The sequence below is a fragment of the Rattus rattus genome, chromosome 11 (assembly GCF_011064425.1).
Source record: "Rattus rattus isolate New Zealand chromosome 11, Rrattus_CSIRO_v1, whole genome shotgun sequence".
NCBI lineage: Eukaryota > Metazoa > Chordata > Mammalia > Rodentia > Muridae > Rattus > Rattus rattus.
The window spans coordinates 31,795,710-31,819,236 of NC_046164.1; the positions used below are offsets into that span (position 1 = coordinate 31,795,710).

General features: G+C 42.8%; 1 protein-coding gene across 1 annotated transcript in view; it reads right to left on the minus strand.

Moving 5' to 3' along the window:
• The window catches only part of Chic2 (cysteine rich hydrophobic domain 2), a 35,324-nt gene extending 14,466 nt beyond the window's left edge, over positions 1-20,858 (minus strand). Inside the window, exons 1-3 of the mRNA XM_032915956.1 lie at positions 20,692-20,858; positions 7,897-7,951; positions 7,609-7,764 (exon numbers count right to left, since the gene is read on the minus strand). Of these exons, the coding sequence (XP_032771847.1) occupies positions 7,609-7,764; positions 7,897-7,951; positions 20,692-20,810 (330 nt within the window). The 5' untranslated portion in view covers positions 20,811-20,858. The remainder of the gene's footprint in view (positions 1-7,608; positions 7,765-7,896; positions 7,952-20,691) is intronic.
• Positions 20,859-23,527: the final 2,669 nt, after the last annotated feature.

Genomic DNA, 23,527 nt, shown 5'->3' on the forward strand with positions numbered 1-23,527 from the left:
TCATAAAACCAACCAATATAGCAAAACATTGTCTCAAAAAGAAAAGAAAATATCTGTAGGTTGCTCTCACCACTCCAGGCGAGAGCTAATGGACAGCAAGAGGACTGGGGATAGACTTTCTGCCTGAAAGACGGAGGTAGAAACCAGGAAAAAAAGGTGGGGGAGGTGGGGGGAAGGAGACTAGAGGCATGCTTTTGTCTTCCTGTTATAACAGCACACTGGCACAGAACTGTCTGTGGGTGTGAGTGCTTTATTTCTTCCTCTGTTACTCAAAAATGATCTCTCTAGCACACCTACTCTTTCCGGACTCCACCACTGGCAAACCTCCAAGTCCAAGTCTTTGGTTGTGGTTACTAGTTTCTCTTTGGAGACCATGTACAAAGTGTCCAGTGTTGAGTTTTGAGTGATACAAGAGAAGGAGGAGAGAAAGCACATGGAGTTGGGTGGGTAGAGAGATGGGGAGGAGGTAGAGAGTTGGGGGAGAGTAAAAACATGATCAAAATACATTGTATAAAAAATTTAAATAAGAAATCTTTTAAAATTTTGTTTTTCATTATGGGAGAGGTGGCACATGAATGTATGCATGCTGAGTGTGGTGCCAGTGAAGGCCACAAAGGGGCCATCAGATCCCCTGGAGTTATTAGCGGCTGTGAGCTGCCTGACAGGTGTTGTGAACCAAATTCAGGTCCTCTGCTCTTAACCACTGAGCCATCTCTCCAGCTTCTAAAAGCCGTTCTTCCTCAATGAAAAACGGTCCTATGCTATTCTCTCCACAACTAGGCTTTGAGATATGATTTCTGTCTTTACACTGAGGATTCCAGTTCTAGACTGGACTCTTCTCCAAGTATCAATAAGGTTCAGGACCTTCACAGGATCAAGGGTACTGACATTGTTGCAGGGGAGCCTTCTCTTTACAGGACATGATACACAAACATACATGCAGGCAAAACTTTACTCATATACATAAAACCTCAAAAGTCATTAGTTGGTGTAGCTGTTAACAAGCTGAACTTAAAATTTACATGGAAAAACTAATCATCAAAAAAAAAAAAAAATCTTGAAAAAGAAAAAAATTCCAGGGCTAGAAATGTCGCTCAGTTGATACAGCCCCGCCGCAACTGCAAGCACAAAGCAGAGTTGGCTCCCAGCCCCTAATAAACACATGCTCAATTCCTGCACTTGTGAAGCAGAGGCAAGAAGATCTGAGAGTTGTGGTCTTCTGCTCAAGACTAGTCTGGGCCACATGAGATCCCAACTCAAGCGGGTGGGGGTGACACACAAATTTGCAAGACTCACATCACTGAACATTTTGTTAAAATAAATAAGCACAGTAAATAAGAAAGTGTGAGAGTCAGGTTAAGGCCAACACCAATGGAACTTAATGAAATCCAGAAAGTGATTCATACAAATATGACTTATAAAGCCTAGAGAGTCATATGTCAAATCATGAACTTTGACCTCCTCTCCTTGTGATACCTATACACAAAATACAGGAGAGATCAAAATCTTCACAACTTTGCTTTAGGCAAAATAGTAGACATGAGAGTAAAGGCACTATTTTATTTCTCTCTCTTTTTTTTTCTTTCTTTTTTTTCTCTTTTTGGAGACAAAGTTTGACTATGCAGCCCTGGCTGGCTTGGACCTCACAGAGACGCAAGCCTCTGCCTCCTACAAGCTGCGATGTGTGAGTCCAGCATAAGAGCACATTTTTTTTTTAAGTGATAAACTAGACCACCAAAATCAAAACTTCAGCTCTGCCAGACAGTGCTAAGAAAAGAGAAAAGCCAGGCTATATACTAGAATAACAATACTGACATACACCTAGCAAGGTGCTTACATCAGACTTACACTAGATATTCTCAGGCCCGGCACAACACCGCATGCTTTGTACTCCCAACACTCCAGGATGACACAGAGTTCAAGCCGCTGTACAGGTTACATAATGAGACCCTGTCCAACTCAACAAAGAAAACAACCATCTTACAAAGTCAGAGATTTAAAGTTGGAGAGATGGCTCAGAGGACTGGGGTTCAATTCCCAGCACCCACACGAGGCTCACAACCACCTCTAACTTTGTCTTCAGAAGATGTGACACCCTCTTCCTGCCTCCACAGGCTCATCATGCAGTCATCATACCCATGATTCACACAGACAGGCACACAAACACACAAGTAATAAAAGAGCCTTTCAAAGTACTCTTTTATATTCTTCGCCCTGCCTCTCTTCAGTGCTGGGGTTCAAAGACAAGTCATAAGTAAGCACTCCATCACTTAAAAAAAAAAATCTCACACCGACAAATAACTAGTTTTAAACAGCAAGACGTCTTCTCCTCCACCTTGGAGTCATGAGGTCTGCTGAGAAAAGCACTTATAAAGGTGAATATGTCTAGAAGTCTTTGAGGCCATTTATTTGTTATCTGTAGGTATGGGGTCTCTAAAACCAAAGGGACCACACAGCTGGTCTAAAATAAAAAGTATTTATGTCCAAGGTGAAATCAAATTCTTCTTGGGTAAGAGATCTAATTGGTTCAAAGCAAGTGATAGCATAATCCTTCTGGTGACAAACTGAGCAAAACCAGTATAATTTGGGATTATCAGAGCCCAACAGAGGCATAGCTTGTGTCAAATTCCAAAGCAACCCTCCTGCTTTCTGCTATGGACATTGGACGAGAATATGTGGATGCTACATCCCTCACGGATTTAAACTAATGACAAGTAAATAATAAAAGTAGGTTTGTACTCTTTAAATAAATAAATAAATAAATAAATAATAAATGAATAAATAAATAAATAAATAAATAAGGCGGCTAAGTGTGATGGCATTGCTTTTAATCTCATGTGCTGCCATGGGAGTTGAATCTAAAGCAGGTAGATCTTTCTGAGACTGAGGCCAGCCAGAGTTACACTGTGAGACCCCATGCTAAAAACAGGGGAAGAGGGCAATTTGCTTCAACTCTTTCATTTCTTACTTTGTAGTACTACAGGCTGAAAACCTTGCACATAGTAGGAAGGCACTCTACCACTGGCCCTCAAATACTACAAGGGAAGCTGTATTAGTGGCAAATAAACACAGTGTCACTACTCACAAGGGCAAGGCAACTAGAAGTAGAGAACATATCCACCAGAACGACTGCCAGTTCCTGGCAGGGACCCTGAGCAACTGAAACTCCACACAATGCTTGTGTGGATGCAAAATTACTTGACACCTTGGAAAGGAGCGTTTTTAAAAAGAAGTTTCTCCTAAAATAAAGCACACAATTACTACGTGACCCAGTAATCCCACATTTATATGCACATGAAAATAAAGTAAGCCTTACTCAGAATCACTAAAACCACACACGGTCCAATGTCTTCCAGCTGACAATGGATAAACAAACTGTGAAAGGCCCCTCCACACACTGGAGAAGACATGATAAAACTGCTCACAATGGAAAAGGAGTAAACCATAGTGTATAAAACAGAATAGATACATCTCACATGTGCTGAGCGAAAACAAAGGAGTCAGGACAGAAAGGCTATACAAACTAGATAATTTCACTGATACCAAAACTCTAGAAAAGACAAGACTATTCGGACAGATAGAGCAATGACCATCAGTACAAGAAAGGCTTTTGGGGAAAAAAAAAAAACTATGTACCTTGATTATGAGTAGCTCTGTAGCATTGCATTCATAAACACTGTAAAGCATTATACTGAAATTTTATTTTTAAACTATAAAAGATAATTCTCAAAAACTAAGGTAGTATTAAAAGAAAGGCAATCTAGAAGGCATAAATACAATAACTAATAATAACATCGTAAACAGACTCTCTGGAACAAGATGGAAACAGGGATTTGTTTTTGTTTTTTTTTTTTCTTTTTTCTTTTTTTCGGAGCTGGGGACCGAACCCAGGGCCTTGCGCTTCCTAGGTAAGAGCTCTACCACTGAGCTAAATCCCCAACCCCAGGGATTTGTTTTTTGAGGTTGTTGCTGATGTTCTGTTTGAGACAAAGTATCACAGTGTAGCCCCATGGGGCCAGGCTGGCCTCAAGCTCGGAGATCTAGCTGCCTCTGCCTCCTGAGTGCTAGGATGAAAGATGTGCATCACCACCTGACATCAAGTTTTAAAGGCAAAGCAGTCTAACTACCTAAATTAGGGATTACTGTGAGGAAGATGGTGAGCTTTTTTTTTTTTTTTTTTAATTTTATTTATATGAGTACACTGTCACCATTACAGATGGTTGTGAGCCACCATGTGGTTGCTGGGATTTGAACTCAGGACCTCTGGAAGAGCAGTCAGTGCTCTTAACTACTGAGCCATTTCTCCAGCCCGATGGTGAGCTTTAAATTGCATAATAAAGTATATTTTGGGTCCTGACTTATACTGAAGTCAGAGACAATCACAGCCATGTAAAAAGATTCTGGTCACAAATTCAGAGATAAGAGGGGTTCCCAAGCTAAAGATCAGGCTGCACTTTGGCCCACTTTTAAAATACTAATGCCAAGTAGGTGTGTAGGTATGTAAGTATGTGTGTGTCTTTGTGTGTCATGCTGGGGATCAAACAATGGATCTTGCAATCTTGGGCAAGTGTCTTACAACTGAACTACATCTCTCTACCCCTTCAAGGCCTCTTAATAAGGAATGCCTAGACAAATTGTCAGAGTCCACAAAACCAACAAGAATAAAAATGCATCTTGATATTGATGGATTTATTTATTTTATGTATGTGAGTACACTGTCGCTGTCTTCAGACACACTAGAAGAGGGCATCAGATCCCCTTACAGATGGTTGTGAGCCACCATGTATGTGGTTGCTGGGATTTGAACTCAGGACCTCTGGAAGAACAGTCAGTGCCCTTAAAGGCTGAGCCATCTCTCCAACCCTGCATCTTGATTTTTTAACCTCTAGTTGAAATGCATCTTCTTCAGCTATCAATGTGAACATTAACTGTAGTGACCAAACAGGAATGGTGCTTTGAACACTTGTAAAAATCACAGATTATTTCCATCAGACCAGATCACCATGGATCTGCGACCTTATTTCATATGTTAATGAAGATTTGATAATTGCCTTAAAGCATTTTAGAGGTTTCTTGGTTGTTTTGAGGCACTTTGTTTTGTTTTGTTTTAGAACAAAGTCTATTTTTATCTGGCAGGAAGGTACTCACTTAGCGTAAACATGAATAAGCTATAGTATTATTAGACTACCAAAGTGGTCCATGACAATGAAGGGTTGGAAATTCCTGATATCCTATCTCCCATCTTACAAAGGTGTTCTAGTACTCTCCATATATATTCATGTTATAGAGAAGTTTATACTCAAGGCAGGGAAATGTATAGAGAACTGAGGTATTCACTTTTGTTTTTTAAATAAACCATCCACATATTAAAATATCTTGTATTATTCATTTAAAAAGTAAAAAAAAAAAAGGGGGGGGGAGATAAGATCAGATCAGATCTCAAAACCAAGGCCAGATCCAAAAGGCAAAGCTACCACAGTAGTACATGAGCTGGAGCCACAGATAACAGCAACACCTGAACAGAGTAAGGCAGAGAGAGAGAGAGAGAGAGAGAGAGAGAGAGAGAGAGAGAGAGAGAGAGAGAGAGAGAGAGAGAGAGAGAGAGAGAGACAGAGACCTGAAGAAGATCAGAAAATTCAACTGTCTATCCAAAGACTGTTAGTAGGGAATTTTTGAGGCTTAGAATCTGGCAAGAATTATGGGGGTAAAAATCTTAAAAGAAAGTAGGGCCAGCAAAAAACTTCAGTCATACAACCTCAATGACCTGAGATCAACTTTAAAACCTACTTAAAGGTAGAAGAGAACTGACTCCACAATGTTGTCTGGCCTTTATACACTTGTTACAGTACCCACAGTAGAATATACCTCTGACTTTGTAATAGAAATCAAGTAACAAATTAATGTGGCTTCCTTCATTTCCTTGCCATTATTTAGCACAAAAACTAAACGTTTCCATAAAAAACATTCACAGCAACCTGGTTGACACCTGCTCCCCCACCCTTCCATTCTCCCCGCTGGCCTTAACTTACTTTGTAGCGTCTCAGCCTGAGTACTAGAATTTCATACCTGAGTCACCACACATGGCTGAATAGTACATCAATTTCACACGTGTAAATATAATATGCAAGAAAACAAAAACAATGGTGCTGTGTTGGGCATGGTGGCACAAACCTAGAGAACTTGGGAGGCAGAGACAGGCAGATCCAGCGAGTTTCAGGCCTGTCAAGTTCAAGGAGTAAGACAATGTCTTCAAAAATACAAAAACTAAAACAACCGAACAAAAAACCAACTTTTGATTTACATTATTTTGGCATATCTTGGAACTAACATCTTGGAACTTTTTCATTAAAAGCAGCGAAAATTAGGTCTTCAGATTAGTTTTCCTAATCACAGAGTCAGTGTATATTCATTATAGAGAAAATGGAAAGTACAAAAATAAAATAATCTGTATGATTTTACTGTAAACATTTTATCTCCTCTATGGGTACTTTCACAGTACTAGTAATATTACTCCTTACTGACAACTTCTGTTACAGGTTGGATTTGAAGCAACCCCTCCAAGAACCTGTATGTTAGGAGAGGTAATTCTGTGGTTGGGGTTACTGGCTGCTCTTGCAGAGAACCAGGGCTCAATTCCCAGCACCCACATGGCAGCTCACTAGCATCCATAACTACTTCCAGGGAATCTGACACCCTCTTCTAATCTGGACAGACGGCAGAGACTCTTGTGATGAACATGAGTGCACATGGACACTGACGCACACGACACTGAAAAGTAAAGGAAGCTGTGCTGTAGCTTAGCTGCCAGCAGAGCACTTGCTAGGGAGACTGCACTGGACAGTGACTCGGATCACAAGGAGTACAACTGCCTCAACAGGAGATCGCTCCAGGACTCCTACGTGACGGGGTGTTGGAAAGCACTTCAAAGCAGGCCCTAGTGGAACGGGCAGGAAGGACTCTCCGTTCTCAGGGTCTACATCTTGTTCCAATCTCCTTCCTCCCTCTCTGACTCCTGGTGACTGAGGCACACAGCTCTGCTCAGACATCAGATACTTCTGTTTGGACAGGCAGAGAAGGAATGGAGCCAGCGTAAAAGTCCATGGACTAAAACCTCTAAAACCATGAGCCAAAGTACATGGCTCTTCCTCTAGACTGTTTCTCTTGTACTTAAAACAGCATGGAAGCTGACAGTGTCTCATGAGCTGTTCAGCCAGAGCTTTATAAATACTTTTACTGTATCCTTACAACAACTGTATTCACACCAGAGGTGACGATCATCATCTCATAACTGTATCGATCAGATTTAAAGAGGCTAAGAAGTGTGTCCATGGACACAGAAACAAGTGGTCCCATCCCAGTCCATAGCTAACGTACACTGACACAGCGCTGCACTGTCACTACAGCTTCCTAATGCATGACAACTAGGAAATGTTACATGGCTTTTTATAATATTTGAATATATAATTTACTCAATTAATCTTGCTTTACCATATCAGATTATTTCTATATAATATTCAGAACAGTGTGGTTCATTTAACAGAAAAAAAGGTAAAAATAAGACTTGTTTCACACTTCTAAATGTAAATTAAAAGATATAATTCAACTTACTCTTTTACTGAGGCAAATAACTGGCCACATACTGCACCCCAATGTGCAGCAGCAGCACAGGCAGCCACAAAGCAGCCACCGCACGTTAACAGGGAGGTTCTTCCTAAGACAGCTGTTAACTCTGTTGATGCTGGCTTTAAATTCTTCAGGCGCTACCTAAAAGAAGGTAAGAAATGTGACACTGAGATGCTGAGTGACAAGAAATGGGTTTCAACACACATTTTTCTCATTTTTAGGAGAAACTAATTTGAGATATATAAACAGTAGATCAATAAGAGAGACACTCACTTTTCCAGTTAATGAAGAAGGGAATTCTGATTCAAATTTGTTGCTCAGTCCAAATCTGTTTTCAAAAAGGAAAAAAATATGTTATTATATGTCACTGTGCCAACAGCACAGAAGCTTAAACTATCTAACTTAAGGGTGGAATGAACAGAATACGGATCCCTCCTCAGAGTGTCTGAGACAGAATGAAGGTCTAAGACGCAAGCTAATCCTAACAAACACCTTACAAAGTGTAGCATACAGAGTTTCCCAGTAGAAGCGAACCGTTATAGAAAGATGAGGCACAGTGTTCAACAATCAGCTGTATGTGAGTAAAAAGACGGTTTGTTTCATGAGCTACCGTAACATCAAAGCATATTTTAATCAGACGGCAAATTTTCTAGCTTTCACTATTGTGAATTCATACTGCATTTTGTCTTTTAAATACCAAATTACCAGTATCCACTTGCTTCAATTTATTTCACTCTGAACCAAAAATACTTGTTCAATGTTTCCCTTGATTCTGAGTTGCAGTGCTATTTTTAAGAATGAAAATTTTAAAATAGAAACATTTTACAATGATATTAATTACAATTATTATGTAATTAATGTATTACAGGTAAAAGCACATACACTGGATAAGAAAGCCCATTAACCCATTACCTGAACAACTAACTAGGACCTCTACTCTGGAGAGTGAGCCCACACGCATCACAGGGAGCCACATGGGAGGGCAAGACACAAGGCTGCCTCAGACACAGGTTGCTTTTTTCTCTTGACATATATGAATATAAGGTATTAATAAATCGATGGTATTATGGGTAAGTGCTGAAATATGCAAAAAGGGGTTAAATTCAAGTCAAGATACAGTCAAATTTCGAAGCCTGAAAGTCAAAACTGCACAGTAGACAGGAGGAAGCAGAGACTGTCCAGTGAAGGAGAGGTAGTCAGCAGTTCCCACTGCAGAAGCTGGGAGGACTAAGTATGCAGGTCACCGTGAGAAGCATTAGACCAGGGAGCAGAGAAAATGTGAGGCCCCTGAAGTGTAGCTGCACAATGGGAGGGTCCTGTCTCTTACGCCCCCTTGAGTACTCTTGTTCTTTATAATCTAACAGAGTCTCGACATTCGCATTGTTAAGATCCCATAATGATAAGGTAAATACTCACAATATAACCCTTAATGAAAAATGCAAAAAACTAAAATATTATTGCCTAAATTGTAGTGTAATTATTTACATATGAAAACAAAAATCAAATCCATCCGATAGTTAACCCTAGAGAATAAAGACATGGATGACATTTTTTTATTTTCATGTTTTCATGACTTCTCTAATAAAATCTATTAGTATTTAAGATTAAATTTAAAGACTAAGGATAGAACTGTGGAGATTAGCCTGAGCCTGCACTTGGATCCCTACAACACACATTAAAAGCCAGGCACAGCACCTGCAAACCCAGCACTGAGGCAAAGAGACAGGAAGAAAAGTGTATGAGCTTCAGATTCTGTGAGTTCACGTCTCAGAAGGTAAAGGTAGAGTGACAGTAATACAGGAAAAGACAACCCATGTCTACCACACACATGCACACACCATTAAAAAAAACACACAACACACATGCATGCACACATACACCCAAATGCATACTTGTACACATTTTAAAAGCATATATAACACACACCAACACATACATGCACATCAAAAATTAGAAAAAAACTAGGAACAATTACACAAAAAACATGAGCCCTTTTGTATCTTAGTGATCTTAAGTTTCATTTTCTACTTCATCGGGAAATACATTTTCCCAATTCGTAAGTAGTCTTTATGCCTTTCTTTATAATTATATAAAGACTTAAGATATGAAGAAAATAAGCTTTGCCTTTAGGAAATGTATGGACAGAGGCATGCCAATATGCAGAGGCAACTAGACTAGCTTGGGAGTAAAAGCTACCTGAGAACCTGTCTTAAGCAATAACAACAAACACCAACCAAAAACGAACAAGAGCAGATTTCTGAAAGCACTGTTGTTATCTCGTTGGGGTTTATATGTATTTGTCTGTTTCTGCGTGTGCATCCACAGAAGCCGAAACAGGCGGTTGGTCAGGTATCCTCCTTGACCACTCTAACTAGTCTGCAAACACAGGGTCTTTCTTCCTGAGCTTGGGGTTGGCCATCTCTGCTAGCCTGGCACCAGACAGTTCCCATATTGTCCAGTCTGCTCCCCTTGCAGCCTGAGTCACAAGCATTTTCCTAGGTGCCGAGGTCCCATCTAGCTTCCATACATCACCATTGTTTTGTGGTTTTATGGGTTTTCTAAAATTATTTATTTCTATTCTATGTACATTGGTGTTTTGACTGCATCAGTGTGTGAGGGTGTCAGATTCCCTCAAACAGGAGTTACAGACAGTTGTGAGCTGCCATGTGGATGCTTCGAGTTGAACCTGGGTCCTCTGAAAGAGCAGTCAGTGCTCCTAACCACTGAGCCATCTCCGGTGATTTTGTGTTTTTAATAAGATTTACTTATTTTGTTTCTGAGTGTTTTGCCTGCATGTATGTCTGTGTACAATGTGTGTATAGGGTATCCAAGGAGTTCTGAAGAGGGTGTCAGATCACCTGGGCCTGGAGCGAGGGACAGTTGTGAGCCACCATGTGGGTGTTGGGAACTGAGCCCAGGTCTTTTATAAGAACAAGTTCTCTTAACTGAGAAGCCCTTCCTCCCCCTCCATTTCTCATGCACCTCAAAATTTCCAACTTTTTAACCAACCAAGGCCATGAGGTAGACTGTGGACAACAAGGTAAGGAAAGCATGCTGATTTCAAGAGAGCTGGGCAGTGACAGCAGCAGGTTTCAACTGAAATGGCAAGCATGCAGTCGAAGTCCAATTAGGTGAAAAAAAAATTGGAAAGTACAGAAATCCAATGTGGTGCAGCTGGAAGAGCAATACAATTCAGAGAGAATGCCTAAAGTCTAGTCCTGGTTTAAACATCAATTCAGTACAGTATAGAAAAGTAAATCTTCCCTGCATTGTCTTTGCCTCAGATAAGACAGCAGCCCAAAGAGCAAACGCTGTGCTGTCCTCCTGAGTTTCTAGTTTTACAGTGCCAAGGATCACATCCAGAGCCCTGGCAACTGCTCTCACAAAAGCTTCATCTCAGTGCCAGCTCCATTTTATTTATTTCCTTACTGATTTATTTTGGGCTTGGTCTTACTGTATAGACCAGAGTGGCACAGAGCTAGTAAGCTTCCTGTCTTAATCCCTCACCCTCATTTTTAAACTTTATGCCTGAGTGCGTGCGTTTACTTTTGGTATTTCGGCCTGGCTGGACACAAGCGAGAGTCATCTAAAAGGAGGGAATCTCGACTGAGAAAACGCTTCTGTAAGATCTGGCTGTAGGGCGTTTTCTTAGTGAACGAATGATGGGAGAAGGCCAGCCCGCTGAGAGTGGTGGTCCTGGGTTCTATAGGAAAGCAGGCTGAGGAAAACACGATGAGCAAGCCAGTGAGCAGCACCCTCCATGGCCTCTGCATCAGCTCCTGCCTCCAGGATCCTGCCCTGCTGAGTTCCTGTCCCCACTTGTCAATGATGACATGGATATCACAATATATGGAAATGTAAGCTGAATAAACCCTTTTCTCCCTAGACTGCTTTGCTCATGGTATTTCAAAAGAACAACAAAACCCCAAACTAAGATAGTGTGCATTCTTGAACATATCCATGCAGCAGAGCACATGTGGAGGTCAAGGGACACCTTGGTGGAACTGGATCTCTCCTTTCACCTTTACATGGGTTCTCGGGAGCAAACTCAGGTTGCCAGGCTTGGGTGACAATCGTGTTTATACACTGAGCCATCTCATGAGCCCAACTTTCCCCAGTGTGTTTTGTTTTTTTGAGCAAGTCTCTCTGGGTAAGCTTGGTAGTCTTGAGTCTGCTATTAGACGAGGAAGGCTTTGGACTCACAAAGATTCTCCTGCCTCTGCCTCTGCCTCCCAAGTGCTGAAATTAAAGGACTGCCTCACCAGACCCAGCTCCTTGAATTAAAAACAAAAAAACAAAACAAAACAAAACCCTGAAAGAGTTGGGCTTCACTTTACATATACGACAGTTGCTATACAAGAGTAAATACTTTAAGAATTTATTCTTATAAAAAAAGCTTACTGAGGTTTCTCTCTTTATAAGAAGTTTGCCTCAAGTTTATATTCTAGGATAAGGTGTAGAGGTGCATGCCTACTGTACACCCATGATTAAGAAGGATGAAGTAAGAGGATTTGAAGTTTAAGGCCAGCCACAGTTACATAGTAAATCCTAATTGCATATAAAATAAGTAAATAAAGAAATACAAGTTTGTGCTCTAACATGTCTGGCTAATTCTTGTTCTGACAGAATACAATTATGAAAAAAGAAAGCTGTTGTTCTTGGTAAGAAGAGGGAGAGTTCTGACGTAAGTAGGAGGATAAGCTCCTCACTGGCAGAGGTCTGAAGAGAAGGACTGAGCTTCTGGATGTTGGAAACAAGTACTCATAAAAAGGAGCAGGACAGTACCCGGGGCCTAGGTCAGAAATGTGCCCGGACTAACTCAGAAATGGAAAAGAAGGCAGGAAGTAAGTAGAGCAGAAATAAGAAGTCAGAGACATGTTCACGCCGTAGGTAAGCAGGGCAGGGCAGGGAGAATGCTGCAGACTACTCAAAGGACTCTGGGAGATGTGGTTCCAGGAAACTAACTGCGGATACAGAAGAGATGCAGCTGAATTACATCTCACAAGCATCCGTGGCTGATGTGCCAGTGAGGCTGTAAAGGGAAAAAGTCAGTCAGTCTGGGTCCTGGGGTGTGTAAGAAAGCAGACTGAGCAAGCATGGGGAGCAAGTCAGTAAACCTCCATGGTCTCTGCTTCAATGTCTGCCTTAAGGTTCCTGCCTCAGCTCCCCTAGAAGACAGACTGTAACTTATAAAACAAATAAGTCTTTTCCCTACAAGATGTTCTGGTCATGGTTTTCACCCATCAACAGAGACAAACTAGGACAAGTGCCTACACCAGTGGCTATTAACTACCACTCAGAGAATCCACCAACCGCTTCTAACATTCATGGAGACACTCATACACACACACATATTCACACAAAATCTTTCAAGGACTCTTTTTGTCTAAATAATGTTAAGTTTACCATCAACTAAAAACAGAAAAGCTACACTTGAAGCTGCTTTAAAGAGAGATTACGTATTGAGTTCTGGATAGAAGAAACTCCAGCCTAGCACTCCTTCAGACAACCTGTAAACCTAAGCTCACAGATTTACCTTCCATCACTATGACAAGACCTATGCACAAATGAACTAAAAATTTCAGACTCAAACTAAACACATGGGTTATACAGACAGTAAATGAAGAAAGAACAGATTTCCTAATGTTGGACTTTGAGCTTAGTGGAATCAGATTTTTTTTTTCTATTTTTGGAAATGAAATCATAACCATGGAAGAAATTAACAGACTTCGATGTTTATAAACCATGCTCTAAACACCAGCTATCTCATATGTGTTTGAATATCAATACAGCTCAACAAGGACGGAAAGAAGACGCAAACTCTGCAGTTGGACGGACACTGACACAGCACACACACACACACACACACACACACACAGAGAGAGAGAGAGAGAGAGAGAGAGAGAGAGAGAGAGAGAGAGAGAACGCCCTCTACCAGAAGACACAAGCCTCTGCAGTTGTACACTAGTCTAACTTTAACTTTGTGCCCACATTCTGAACCATGTTTAGGCTCATCTGAGATACCAGATTCTCTGAGACCCAAGTTACAGCCAGTGGTGAGCTGCCTCGTAGGTGCTGGGAACCCAGCCCCTGTCCTCTGGAAAGCAGTAAGAGGATGCTGGTAGAAAGTACACTTTTAGTGTCAGCCAAACTATAACTAAGTTAATTACCCTAGGCATTTTGTTACAGTAATGGAGAGCTTACTAGCACAACAGACCACCAAACCAGTAACTACGAATAACATTTGCTCCTATAAAAAGGCAGGCAAAGAAGGCTGAATGTATAAGAATTCCTTCATCTAGAACTGACTCATCAAAAGAAAGACAGAGGCTTTGGCCAGTCAGTGTGGCACACACCTACAGCTCCAGCACTCAGGAGGCAGAGGCAGGAGGGATGCTACAGGTTTAAGGCCAGCTGGGATTACAATGAATTCCAGGGCAGGGGAACTTTGTGACATACTTGTGATCAACAATAGGGGAAAAAAGGAAATTATGAGTCTAGCCATCTCTACCATAAGTAAGCTACATCAAAGAACTTAAAAAAATAAGGGGGAAAAAAGTGAACTGGAGAGATGGCTCTGTAGTTAACAGCCCTGGCTGCTCTTCCAGAGGACCTGTGTTCAATACCTAAGACCCACATGACAGCTCACACCTGTAACTCCAGTTCCAGGGCTTCTGACACCCTCACATAGACATCTAAGCAGGCAAAAAGAAAAAGAAAAAAATACACATAAAATACAAATAAATAAACAAGAAAAAGATACTTTGTTCAGGACACATCAGAACATTTCAGCCCTTGGGACTCCAAATCAGCTTTAAATGTAGATCTTTCCCTGCAGTCTAAGAAATAGCCATCAAACATCACACATACGGTAGTGAAGAATATCATTCCACAAACATCCTTACTTCAAAATTATGAGGAGCCTCCTCTGGCATATTAGCACCCATGGCAACAGGAGATCCAAATGTCACTAAAAATGTCCCAAACCAGCTTATTAAGAGCAGACTCAGTTCTTTGACTTCATCCATCACAGAACCAAAATCAAATCAAATGAATCACATATACACGAGTGGAAAGGTGACGGAAGTCGCTGCTATGTTTTTCTCTATCTTACAGGAAAAATTTGTGAAATTTGATGGTTTATATCTAAAACTGCAATGCCTTCTTTACCTATTGACCACAACCCAGCCAAGCCACTGTCATGGTTCACCCAGATTGCTGCAGCAGCCTCTTCAATTTAACACTAACATTTTCCTCGGTAGCAGGACTGCTACAGTACACTGAGTGTTGTGTGCTCCTATAGATGGCCTTTCATTTGTAGCCCCGGAAGTGACCCTAATTCTGTCACCATCTCTCTGTCTCTCTGTCTCTCTGTGCCCATCTCTGCTTCTGTCTCTCTGTCTCTCTGTCTGCCTATCTCTGCCTCTCTCTCTGTCTCTCTCCCCTCTCCCTCCCCCGCCTCTCTCACACACACACATACACACACACAAACCTCCTTGTGGGGGAGTAACCTTTCAAACCATTTTACATACTCTCTGTCCCATAGTGAACTCTCCAATCTCATTTCAAGACACAATCCTGTTTTCTTTAAGTTCTAGCTATAATGTAACTCTTCTCCAGACTTTTTGAGCTTATATCTCAGCATCTTCTAGACTCAGGGTGTCCTTCAGAGGAATGTTGTATCCTCAACACCATTCTCCCTAACCACCTGCTAACTGTAAACTACATTACAGGAACCTCTCCATGTCTTTGGAAGCTTGGATAACCCCTGACATGGAATGGGGATTTTAGGAGTACCTGTGGAGCTGCAGACACAGCTCAATTTGTTGTGCTTGTCTAGGGTACAAAATGAAGCCCAAGGCAGGCAGACAGGCAGGCCCTCTAGTCCAGGCCAGTTCCAAGCTCTCCCTATTTCCCTTGGAATTATATACATCAATCACTACATGTGAATTAAAAGATTCCTGAGCTGATCTCTGACTCAACTCAGGGTCTGTAACCTAGTAACAATATGAACTCAAGATGTCTCTCAAATTTTTAGAGCTGTATTATTTAAGTTATTGTTTGGAATACTATTTATCAACATAAATCAGTATGCACAATTTACTTTTCACTATTTAGTACCTGTATTCTTCTTAGCCAGTCAAAGAAAAATTAAAGTACTTATCAATTCCACATCTCTAGATGAGCTCAACTCTAACTAAAACTCTGAATTCAAACCATATGTAAATTTTCAAGTTCAAATACAGTAAAACGTTGAAACCTCAGCTCATTACCATATATCTCATTTATTTTATTTTCACCGTGGGAAATGTATACTACAGTGCACATGTGGAATCAGAGGGCAATTCTGTGGAGTCAGTTCTTTCCCTCTACATTTGAATGGTCCCAGGGATCCAGGGCCCCATTCTGGTCACCAGGCCTGTGCAATAAGGGCTTTCACCCACTGAGTCCCTAACTGGCTCTGTTCTCATTTCTTCAACACAGTTCACCCATTAAAGCTTAGTACTTGTCCTATTAAAACACATGCGGTTGGGGATTTGGCTCAGTGGTAGAGCGCTTGCCTAGGAAGCGCAAGGTCCTGGGTTCGGTCCCCAGCCCCGGAAAAAAAAGAAAAAAACAAAAACACATGCATAGCTTGTCTTCCTTCATATTCATCAAACTAATTTCCTCTATAATTTATTTTGCTTGAGTTTATTTACTTATTTTTTCATAAGCTAGGATTTCTCTTTGTAACCAGAGCTGGTCTGGTACTCACTAAAATAGACCAATCTGGCCTCAAACACACAGAGATCGGCCTGCCTCTGCCTGAGTGCTGGGATTAAAGGCGGTTTAATTTTACTTAACAAATAAAGAGATGACTTAAGTTAAAAATCAAAGATGACGCCCACTCTAGGAGAGCCTCAAGTTTGGTTCAGATATGAGTCTGAAACAAGTTAACAATAAGCTAACATAGGTTTTGGATTACTTTTAAATTCATTTCCTCAACTTTAAAAAATTCTTTTATACAAACACATCCCTTAAGAGTTCTCCTCCTTAAAGATGGCTCAGTAGGCAAAGGTACTTGCTGCCAGCCTGACAAGAGAGTCCACAGGAAAGACGCCCTCACCTGCACAAGATCACACGCCCACACACACACACAAAGTAAGTAATATAGTTAAAAACAAAACAAAACAAAACTTGAAATCTGTGATACGGATCTACACAAACTAAAATTATAAAGTAGTGTCATCAGGCACGCCATTTGCACGTCCCTTTCACAGTTTCTGGGCCTGACCCCCGGCCAATCTGCTCTTCAACATGGTCAGAGTGGCCACCAACTTCTAACCCTAACTCGCTGGGAGCTGGCTGACCTTGGGCACTGGCTGTCCTGTGGTTCTAGCCCATCAAGCAGCATATTAAAGGTGGTTTAGGGCATAAAAGAAGTGGGTTGCAGTAAACTCAGTACGTACTGACATAGTATGTGGTAGGTCCTACAGTGCTCACACTGGCCCCTCTAGACTCAGCATCTGTTGAGTTGTGACTGTACGTACCAAACCAGTTAAGTCAGTGTGTTTCACATTATTACTTACGCCCTTCCGATGAAAAGAGTATCAGTCAGCATGGACAACACTACCTAGAGAGTCTGTCACTTCTTCTTCCAGTGTTCCCAGGAACATGTATGCACATGCTGTAAAACCATGGCAATTTATCGCTTTCTTTTCCCATACAGAATTTTCCTTCAATATGTTTCTACAAAAGATTTCTCCTATTGCATGCAAATCAAACAATAGAAAATGTCACTCATCTAGAATATCAAGAAAGAACATATCACAAAAGAACAAAATGATTTCTCAAATTAGAGTAATAGTAAGTTTATTAAGAAAAATTAGAAATACTCAACTGCAAAAGCAAGCATACAAGTTGACCTGAATCTTTTCAGTCTGACCTGGACTACAGATGATACTGTAATTGTTTTGTTTTGTTTTGTTTTGGAGCTGGGGACCGAACCCAGGGCCTTGCGCTTGCTAGGCAAGCACTCTACCACTGAGCTAAATCCCCAACCCCCTTTTTAAATTTTTTTTTTACTGTAATTGTTTATAATAGCATTTCTTTCAAAGTGACAAGGGAAGAGTGCTTCAACAAACTCCTTAGCAAAAAGGAAGTAAGCTTATGTGGTTTACTACAATTTTAATGTTTTTAAAGATGCATTTTATTTTATCTTTGTGTGTGAGTGTTTTGATGGACCTGCTGGAACTGGAGTTACGGATGGTTGCAAACTACCATGTGGGTGCTGGGAACCGAACCTGGTCCTCTGTAAGAGCACCAAGTGCTGAGCCATCTCTCCAGCCCACAGTTACTATAATTATTCATCCCTTCTCCTGTTTATACTGGAAAGGAAAATAACGCACAGTTATAACAACATACGAGCACGAATTTCAAAACCTTTGGCAAGTGCAAAATTGGCTATACCGTCTAGTATGCCTAACATGCACGAAGGTCATATAGCTTTACATTATTATATAAATCTGTATCACCACAAAACATGAGTGGGCTTTCACTCAGCAAAGAGTCTTATATATGTATATACAAGTTGGTCCAGAATAAAAAAAGAAAAAAAAAACAAAAACAAAAACAAATCACTGTTTGTTTTTAAAAATGTCAATGCTGAATTCTTAATCTACATTTTACACAAATGTTTCTCAAAGTAGAGAACCACCTGAGGAGGGTAATAACTAATAAAGGCTAGTGTTTCCTGAGCACGGCAAAACACTCATGTATTCTCTGCATAAATTATGTCACTCCTTAATCTGGGAAGGGATGAACTAAAGCTGCCATCCTGTGAACTGAGGAGACACAGATGAGTAATTTATATAAAAGTGGCAGAGGAAGGTCACTACCTATCAGAAGTGTCTGAGGAAGATCACAAACACATTAAGGCTTCCTGCTACAGTGGCAAACACCACCATCACCAGTGTCTGCAGCAGAATCCTTGATGCAAATCAAAACCACCTACAAGATCCTCCTCTGACCCCATCAAAACCTACTCCTAAACCACAGCTTCATTTATATGGGGGCCGCTGGCCTGGAGATGAGGGGGTGGGGGTGCAAAAGCTGGGGCTCCCCAGATGATTCTAATGAGCAGATAAACTAAATGACCGTTAGTCTTGCAAATGGACGTGCTTATTTCTAATGATGATAATAATAAAGGCTAGTATTTCCTGAGCACAATGCCAGGTGATTCTGACAGACAAGAGGAAAACCCACTAATAATTGCTTCACACTGTTAACTACTCCAAAGAGTCACCTGCAATCCCAGCGAAGGGTTTAGCTTTTCTTCTTCTTGAACAGAAGAGACATTACAACTGCACTTGAACCTTTTTATTTGGCTGCTCTGACCCCAGGGCAAGTACTCTACCTCTGAGCTACATCTCCAGCCCTGGCTGAACCTCTGTAAATAAAATTCTGCCAGCTTTGATTCGACAGGAGGAGTTTAAGGAGCCCACAGACAACATGAGAAAGTTGGCTGACTGGTAACTTGCTATGAAGACCTGGCGAGCCTGCAATCACAGCTCCATTTGCCTCTGTCTGCCTCATGAATACTGGGTTTAAAGATATATACCACTGTGTCCTTTGTTTGTTTGTTTGAAATTGCCTCTAAAAGCACCCGTAGTCCTTAAGTTTAAAATAAGAAAAAAGTCCTAAGAGTTAAACTAAAAATTAAATAGCAGGTTATGACACTAAAAGCATTATGATGTCCATTTAAACTGTATTATTCATAGTTGGCTATATTCCTTAATTTGTGTTGACAGTTGAAACAGAGCTGTTATTATGGTGTGAAGTCCCATCTCCTTATCCAAGTACTGGGACAATGATTATGCAGTGTTTTTACCCTGTTAAGTCACCTAAATACACACGTTAACAGGTGCTAAGAAGCCAAAGTATTACGTAAGCACATCCAAACACCAACATGGCTAGCCAGGATGACTGCTCTCAACTACACAGGAAAATGCAAGGTCTCTGCTGACAATCTTCCGAGGAGCCTCACTGTTTCACTGCCTTGCTCGCAGCACACCCCACTCACCCTACACCGAAACACAATGAAAAACGCACCAGACATCCTCAGACTCGCTGCCCTTTTATATCAGTGATAAAGTGATATGCAAGTACAGGAAGTTTGAGCTACGACTTTTTAACCGGAGACAGCAGCTGCAAAGAGTATCAATACCCTAAGTTGTACAAACTCCGGATTTTATCAGGGAAATGTTACAAAACTTCCTTCTTCCGGACAGCTCATTATTTGCCCCAAGTCTACATTCCTTTATTAGTCATGACCTCTCAGAATGTTTTTATCCCTTATTGTCTGAATAATATTGGACTTTTGATGTCGCTAATAAACCTTAACAGGAGTCCTTATCAAAGAAGCCAACCGGGTCTGTGCCCCAAAGCAGAACGATTACAGGAAACTTAGTACTTGTAATTCATTGTAAACGAAAGTTATCTTCCTACTTTTACGTCCACCTGTATATTTCTATCATACATAACTGACAGGAACTTTATAATCAGTTTTGCAGAAATTTACTCTTGAGGAACTGGGAAGCCCTGTGTATTGTGTGTGACAGACACACGACAGTGAACCTCACTGACCAATGGCCACTGGGATCTTACACCTCAGATCTGACCTCTGAGCCATATATGTCAATAGGCTGTAAGTCAGGCAGAGTCCCAAAGAATAACTGGGGTTTGCTACAAAGATGGATCCTAGAAGACATATATGCACGTCCACCTCTAGCCTGTATGGATAGCCCATAAGAACCATCATCCAGGCTGGGATCCCACACGTCCCACGGGCCGTGGGGCCTGCTCCCGGGCTGTGGGAGGGAGGGGAGGCAGTGTCTGTCCCCACTTGGGAGTCCTAAACAAATGGAAACACAGCAAGTTCTCACTTCCTGATCACCGGAGCTTCCCGAAGGCCCCCGTCCGGAGCCAGTCATCAGAGACCGGGGTTCAAGGAAGGAGAACCCGGAGGGGTCCTGGGGCCCACCCAACCCGCGCCTCCCCGTCCTCGTCCTAGCCCTCGCAGGGCCTTACACGGTGACGTGACCGGAGCCGCGGACCACCACCGGGTCGGGCGAGTACTTGAGCAGCTGTTCCTCCAGGGCCCGCTCCTCGTCCTCCTCCTCCTCGTAGATTTCATCGAAATCCGCCATCCCGCGCCGGCGAGCCCCCCGCCTGGGGCCCTGGCTCTAGGGCGGCCGCGGGGAACGGCTGGTGAGGCGGCGGGCGCGGAGGCCGCGGAGCTGGCGCTCGGCAGTATCGGCTCTGGCTATTGAGAAGACCTGGTCCCGGCCGCCGCCGCCGCCGCCATTACCGTGGGCAGGAACAACAACACAATGTCAACATCCGCCGGGGCCGCCACCCCCGCCAGCGCCGCCGCCGCCAGCGCCGCCGCCGTCGCCGCCGCAACTCCGGCAACCACAGCAACAGCCCGAGCCACCCGCAGCAGGAGCAGCCGGCTACCGCATCGCGAGACTTCCAGGAGCGCGGGCGGGCGGGCGGGCGGGCGCGGGCGTGGGCACGCGGGCGGGCGCGAGGGGTGGGCGGGCGCGCGCACGCGGAAGGCCTCGCGCGCTCCCGGGACGCCGGCCTCTTCCTCCGCTTGTACCGGGCGCGGCCCCGCCCTCCGGCTCCAGGGTCACCGACCCGGAAGGCGGCGTCTGTGAGGACCGGGGTGTTGACCCCGACTCGACTCTGAAAGCCAAGCTGAAGTAATCTCTAGCCCAAACAACGACCGAGGACCAAGCTCCTGGCTGGACGAGAGACTCTGACTGCCAGTTTAGCAATCCGTTTCTAGTCCACGATGCGAAGCAGAGTTGGTTGACTTTGCCAACTTGAGACCAACAAAGCAATGCGTTCTTGTCTGCTGTTCTGATTTTCCAAAATATCTCCAAAGCCAAATATCTTGTCCTTTTGGTCTCTCAAGTAGTCCCAGGTTGTTTGTTTGTTTAAAGAAGAAATCTCACCATCATAGTATCAAACGAAGTTGACAAGTTCTCTGGGTTCCAATAAGGAAGGTGCAGTTGTATGCTTCACCTCTCTAGTGAGAGATAATCTGTTTTCTCCCATAAACCTTACCAGGTTCTTCCACAGAAGAGGTGGGGGGAAAGACAAGAGGGGAGAGCAATGGACTTAATGGATGGGTCACCTTGAACTTGGTTTCATAATCAAGAGTCCAGACGCCAGGCATCCAAACAGCCTAGGAACAGGACTGGACTCCTGAGGACCATCTGGACAGTGGAGTAACAAGAGTTTCTCATTGTACTGGGAAGGAAAGAATAGTGTCCACAGACAATTCTCCACATAGAGTTCACATCCTTGAAGTTCATTTACAGGCCTTTGTCCAAGCAGAAAATGCACAGAGGTTAACATGGGGGTGGGAAAGAGTTGAAGAAAACGGGCAGTGAGCTAGGAAGGGAAAAATAGTCAACGTGTCAGATGTATGCCTTCCCAGATTTATTCATTCAATAAACACTGAGCCTGCTATATGGTGAGCTGTGTGTGTGTGTGTGTGTGTGTGTGTGTGTGTGTGTGTGTGTGTGTGTGTGTGTTACAGTCTCTGGCAGTAACTTAGCTGTCATTAAGACAAGCAATTGTAATTTTCTACTGGGGGTTCAGAGGGTATACCGAAATCTCCAGTGGAGAATACACACAGGAGGCAACTTAGCTTGGTAGCTCTGAAGGCTGACTATGAATCCCCCTCCTATCACTTCCTATGGGACCCTGGACAAGTTGTTTGACCTCTTGGTCTTTGACCTGTAACAGGAAGTCGGAAGTGGGGCCCCTAGCAGGTAGGAGAAGGAAGCAGGAATGTCAGGAACTGAAAGTCACTCTATGTAGCCAGTTTGCGCTGTAATAGACCCTTGTCTCTAAAATAAAACAAGATACTATTATCTATCCCTGGGCTCCTTGGCAGATTGTCTTGATGTATGTGGAATGCCATCAGAGGGCCTGGCACATGGTGACTGCATAGTCACAACAGGAAACATTCCTGATTCTCCCCAGCTTCTCTACCACGAAGATCACCACGTTCCCTCTGCCTTGTGTAATGTTTTGATGTCTGTGATGTGTCATTAGTTTCAGAGACCCTGTGTGAACTTGCTCTTGGTCCTGTGTGTATGTGTGTATTTAATACCCTCATTCGCAACTTCAACGTCAACATGTTGAACCTCCTCCTGGACAGTAATCAAGAGACCAGTGGCCCCACTCAAAGAATGGCTGCAGAAAGGATCGGGGAGGAGGGGAAGAGGAGGAGGAGGAAAATGGGCCTGTTCCGGTCACAGGCCACACCCTGCATGCTGTGTGTGACCCAGAATTCACCTTTCAGTAAAGACAGCCGCTGATCATCACACACCTGACAACCTTCCAAGGATGGAGGAAACTGGACCAGCCCCTTCCTTCTCCAGCACCCTTCACAGATCCAGCTTCAGAGGAGGACCTCCATGAGTACTTTCTGAGTGGAGATGGATCATGGCTGGCACTGCCTACAGAACTTTGGGAGCTAATTAGGCATCGGGGGACTGCAAGAACCTCGCTCTCAGCACTGCCATGTGTGGGAGAAGCATTCTTGTTGGACTGGACAGAGAGATCATTCTAACTCCCACTGCCGAGGTGTAAAGAGGAATCGTTGTTTTTTTGTTTTTTTGTTTTTTGTTTTTTTTTCTTTTTGACTCTTCTTCCTGTTAAAGGGGCGAGAGACCTGGGAATAAGGCCAAGAGGGTGAGGAAAGATGAGTCAAACATTTCTCTATAATAGTTGACATCATAGTTTCAAACTCCACCCCCAACGCTCCAGGATTGTTTCCTGCCAAATGGCTTCCTCCACCTTTCCTGAGGATGAACCAACCGCTTCTGAGGTTTTCCCCTCTACC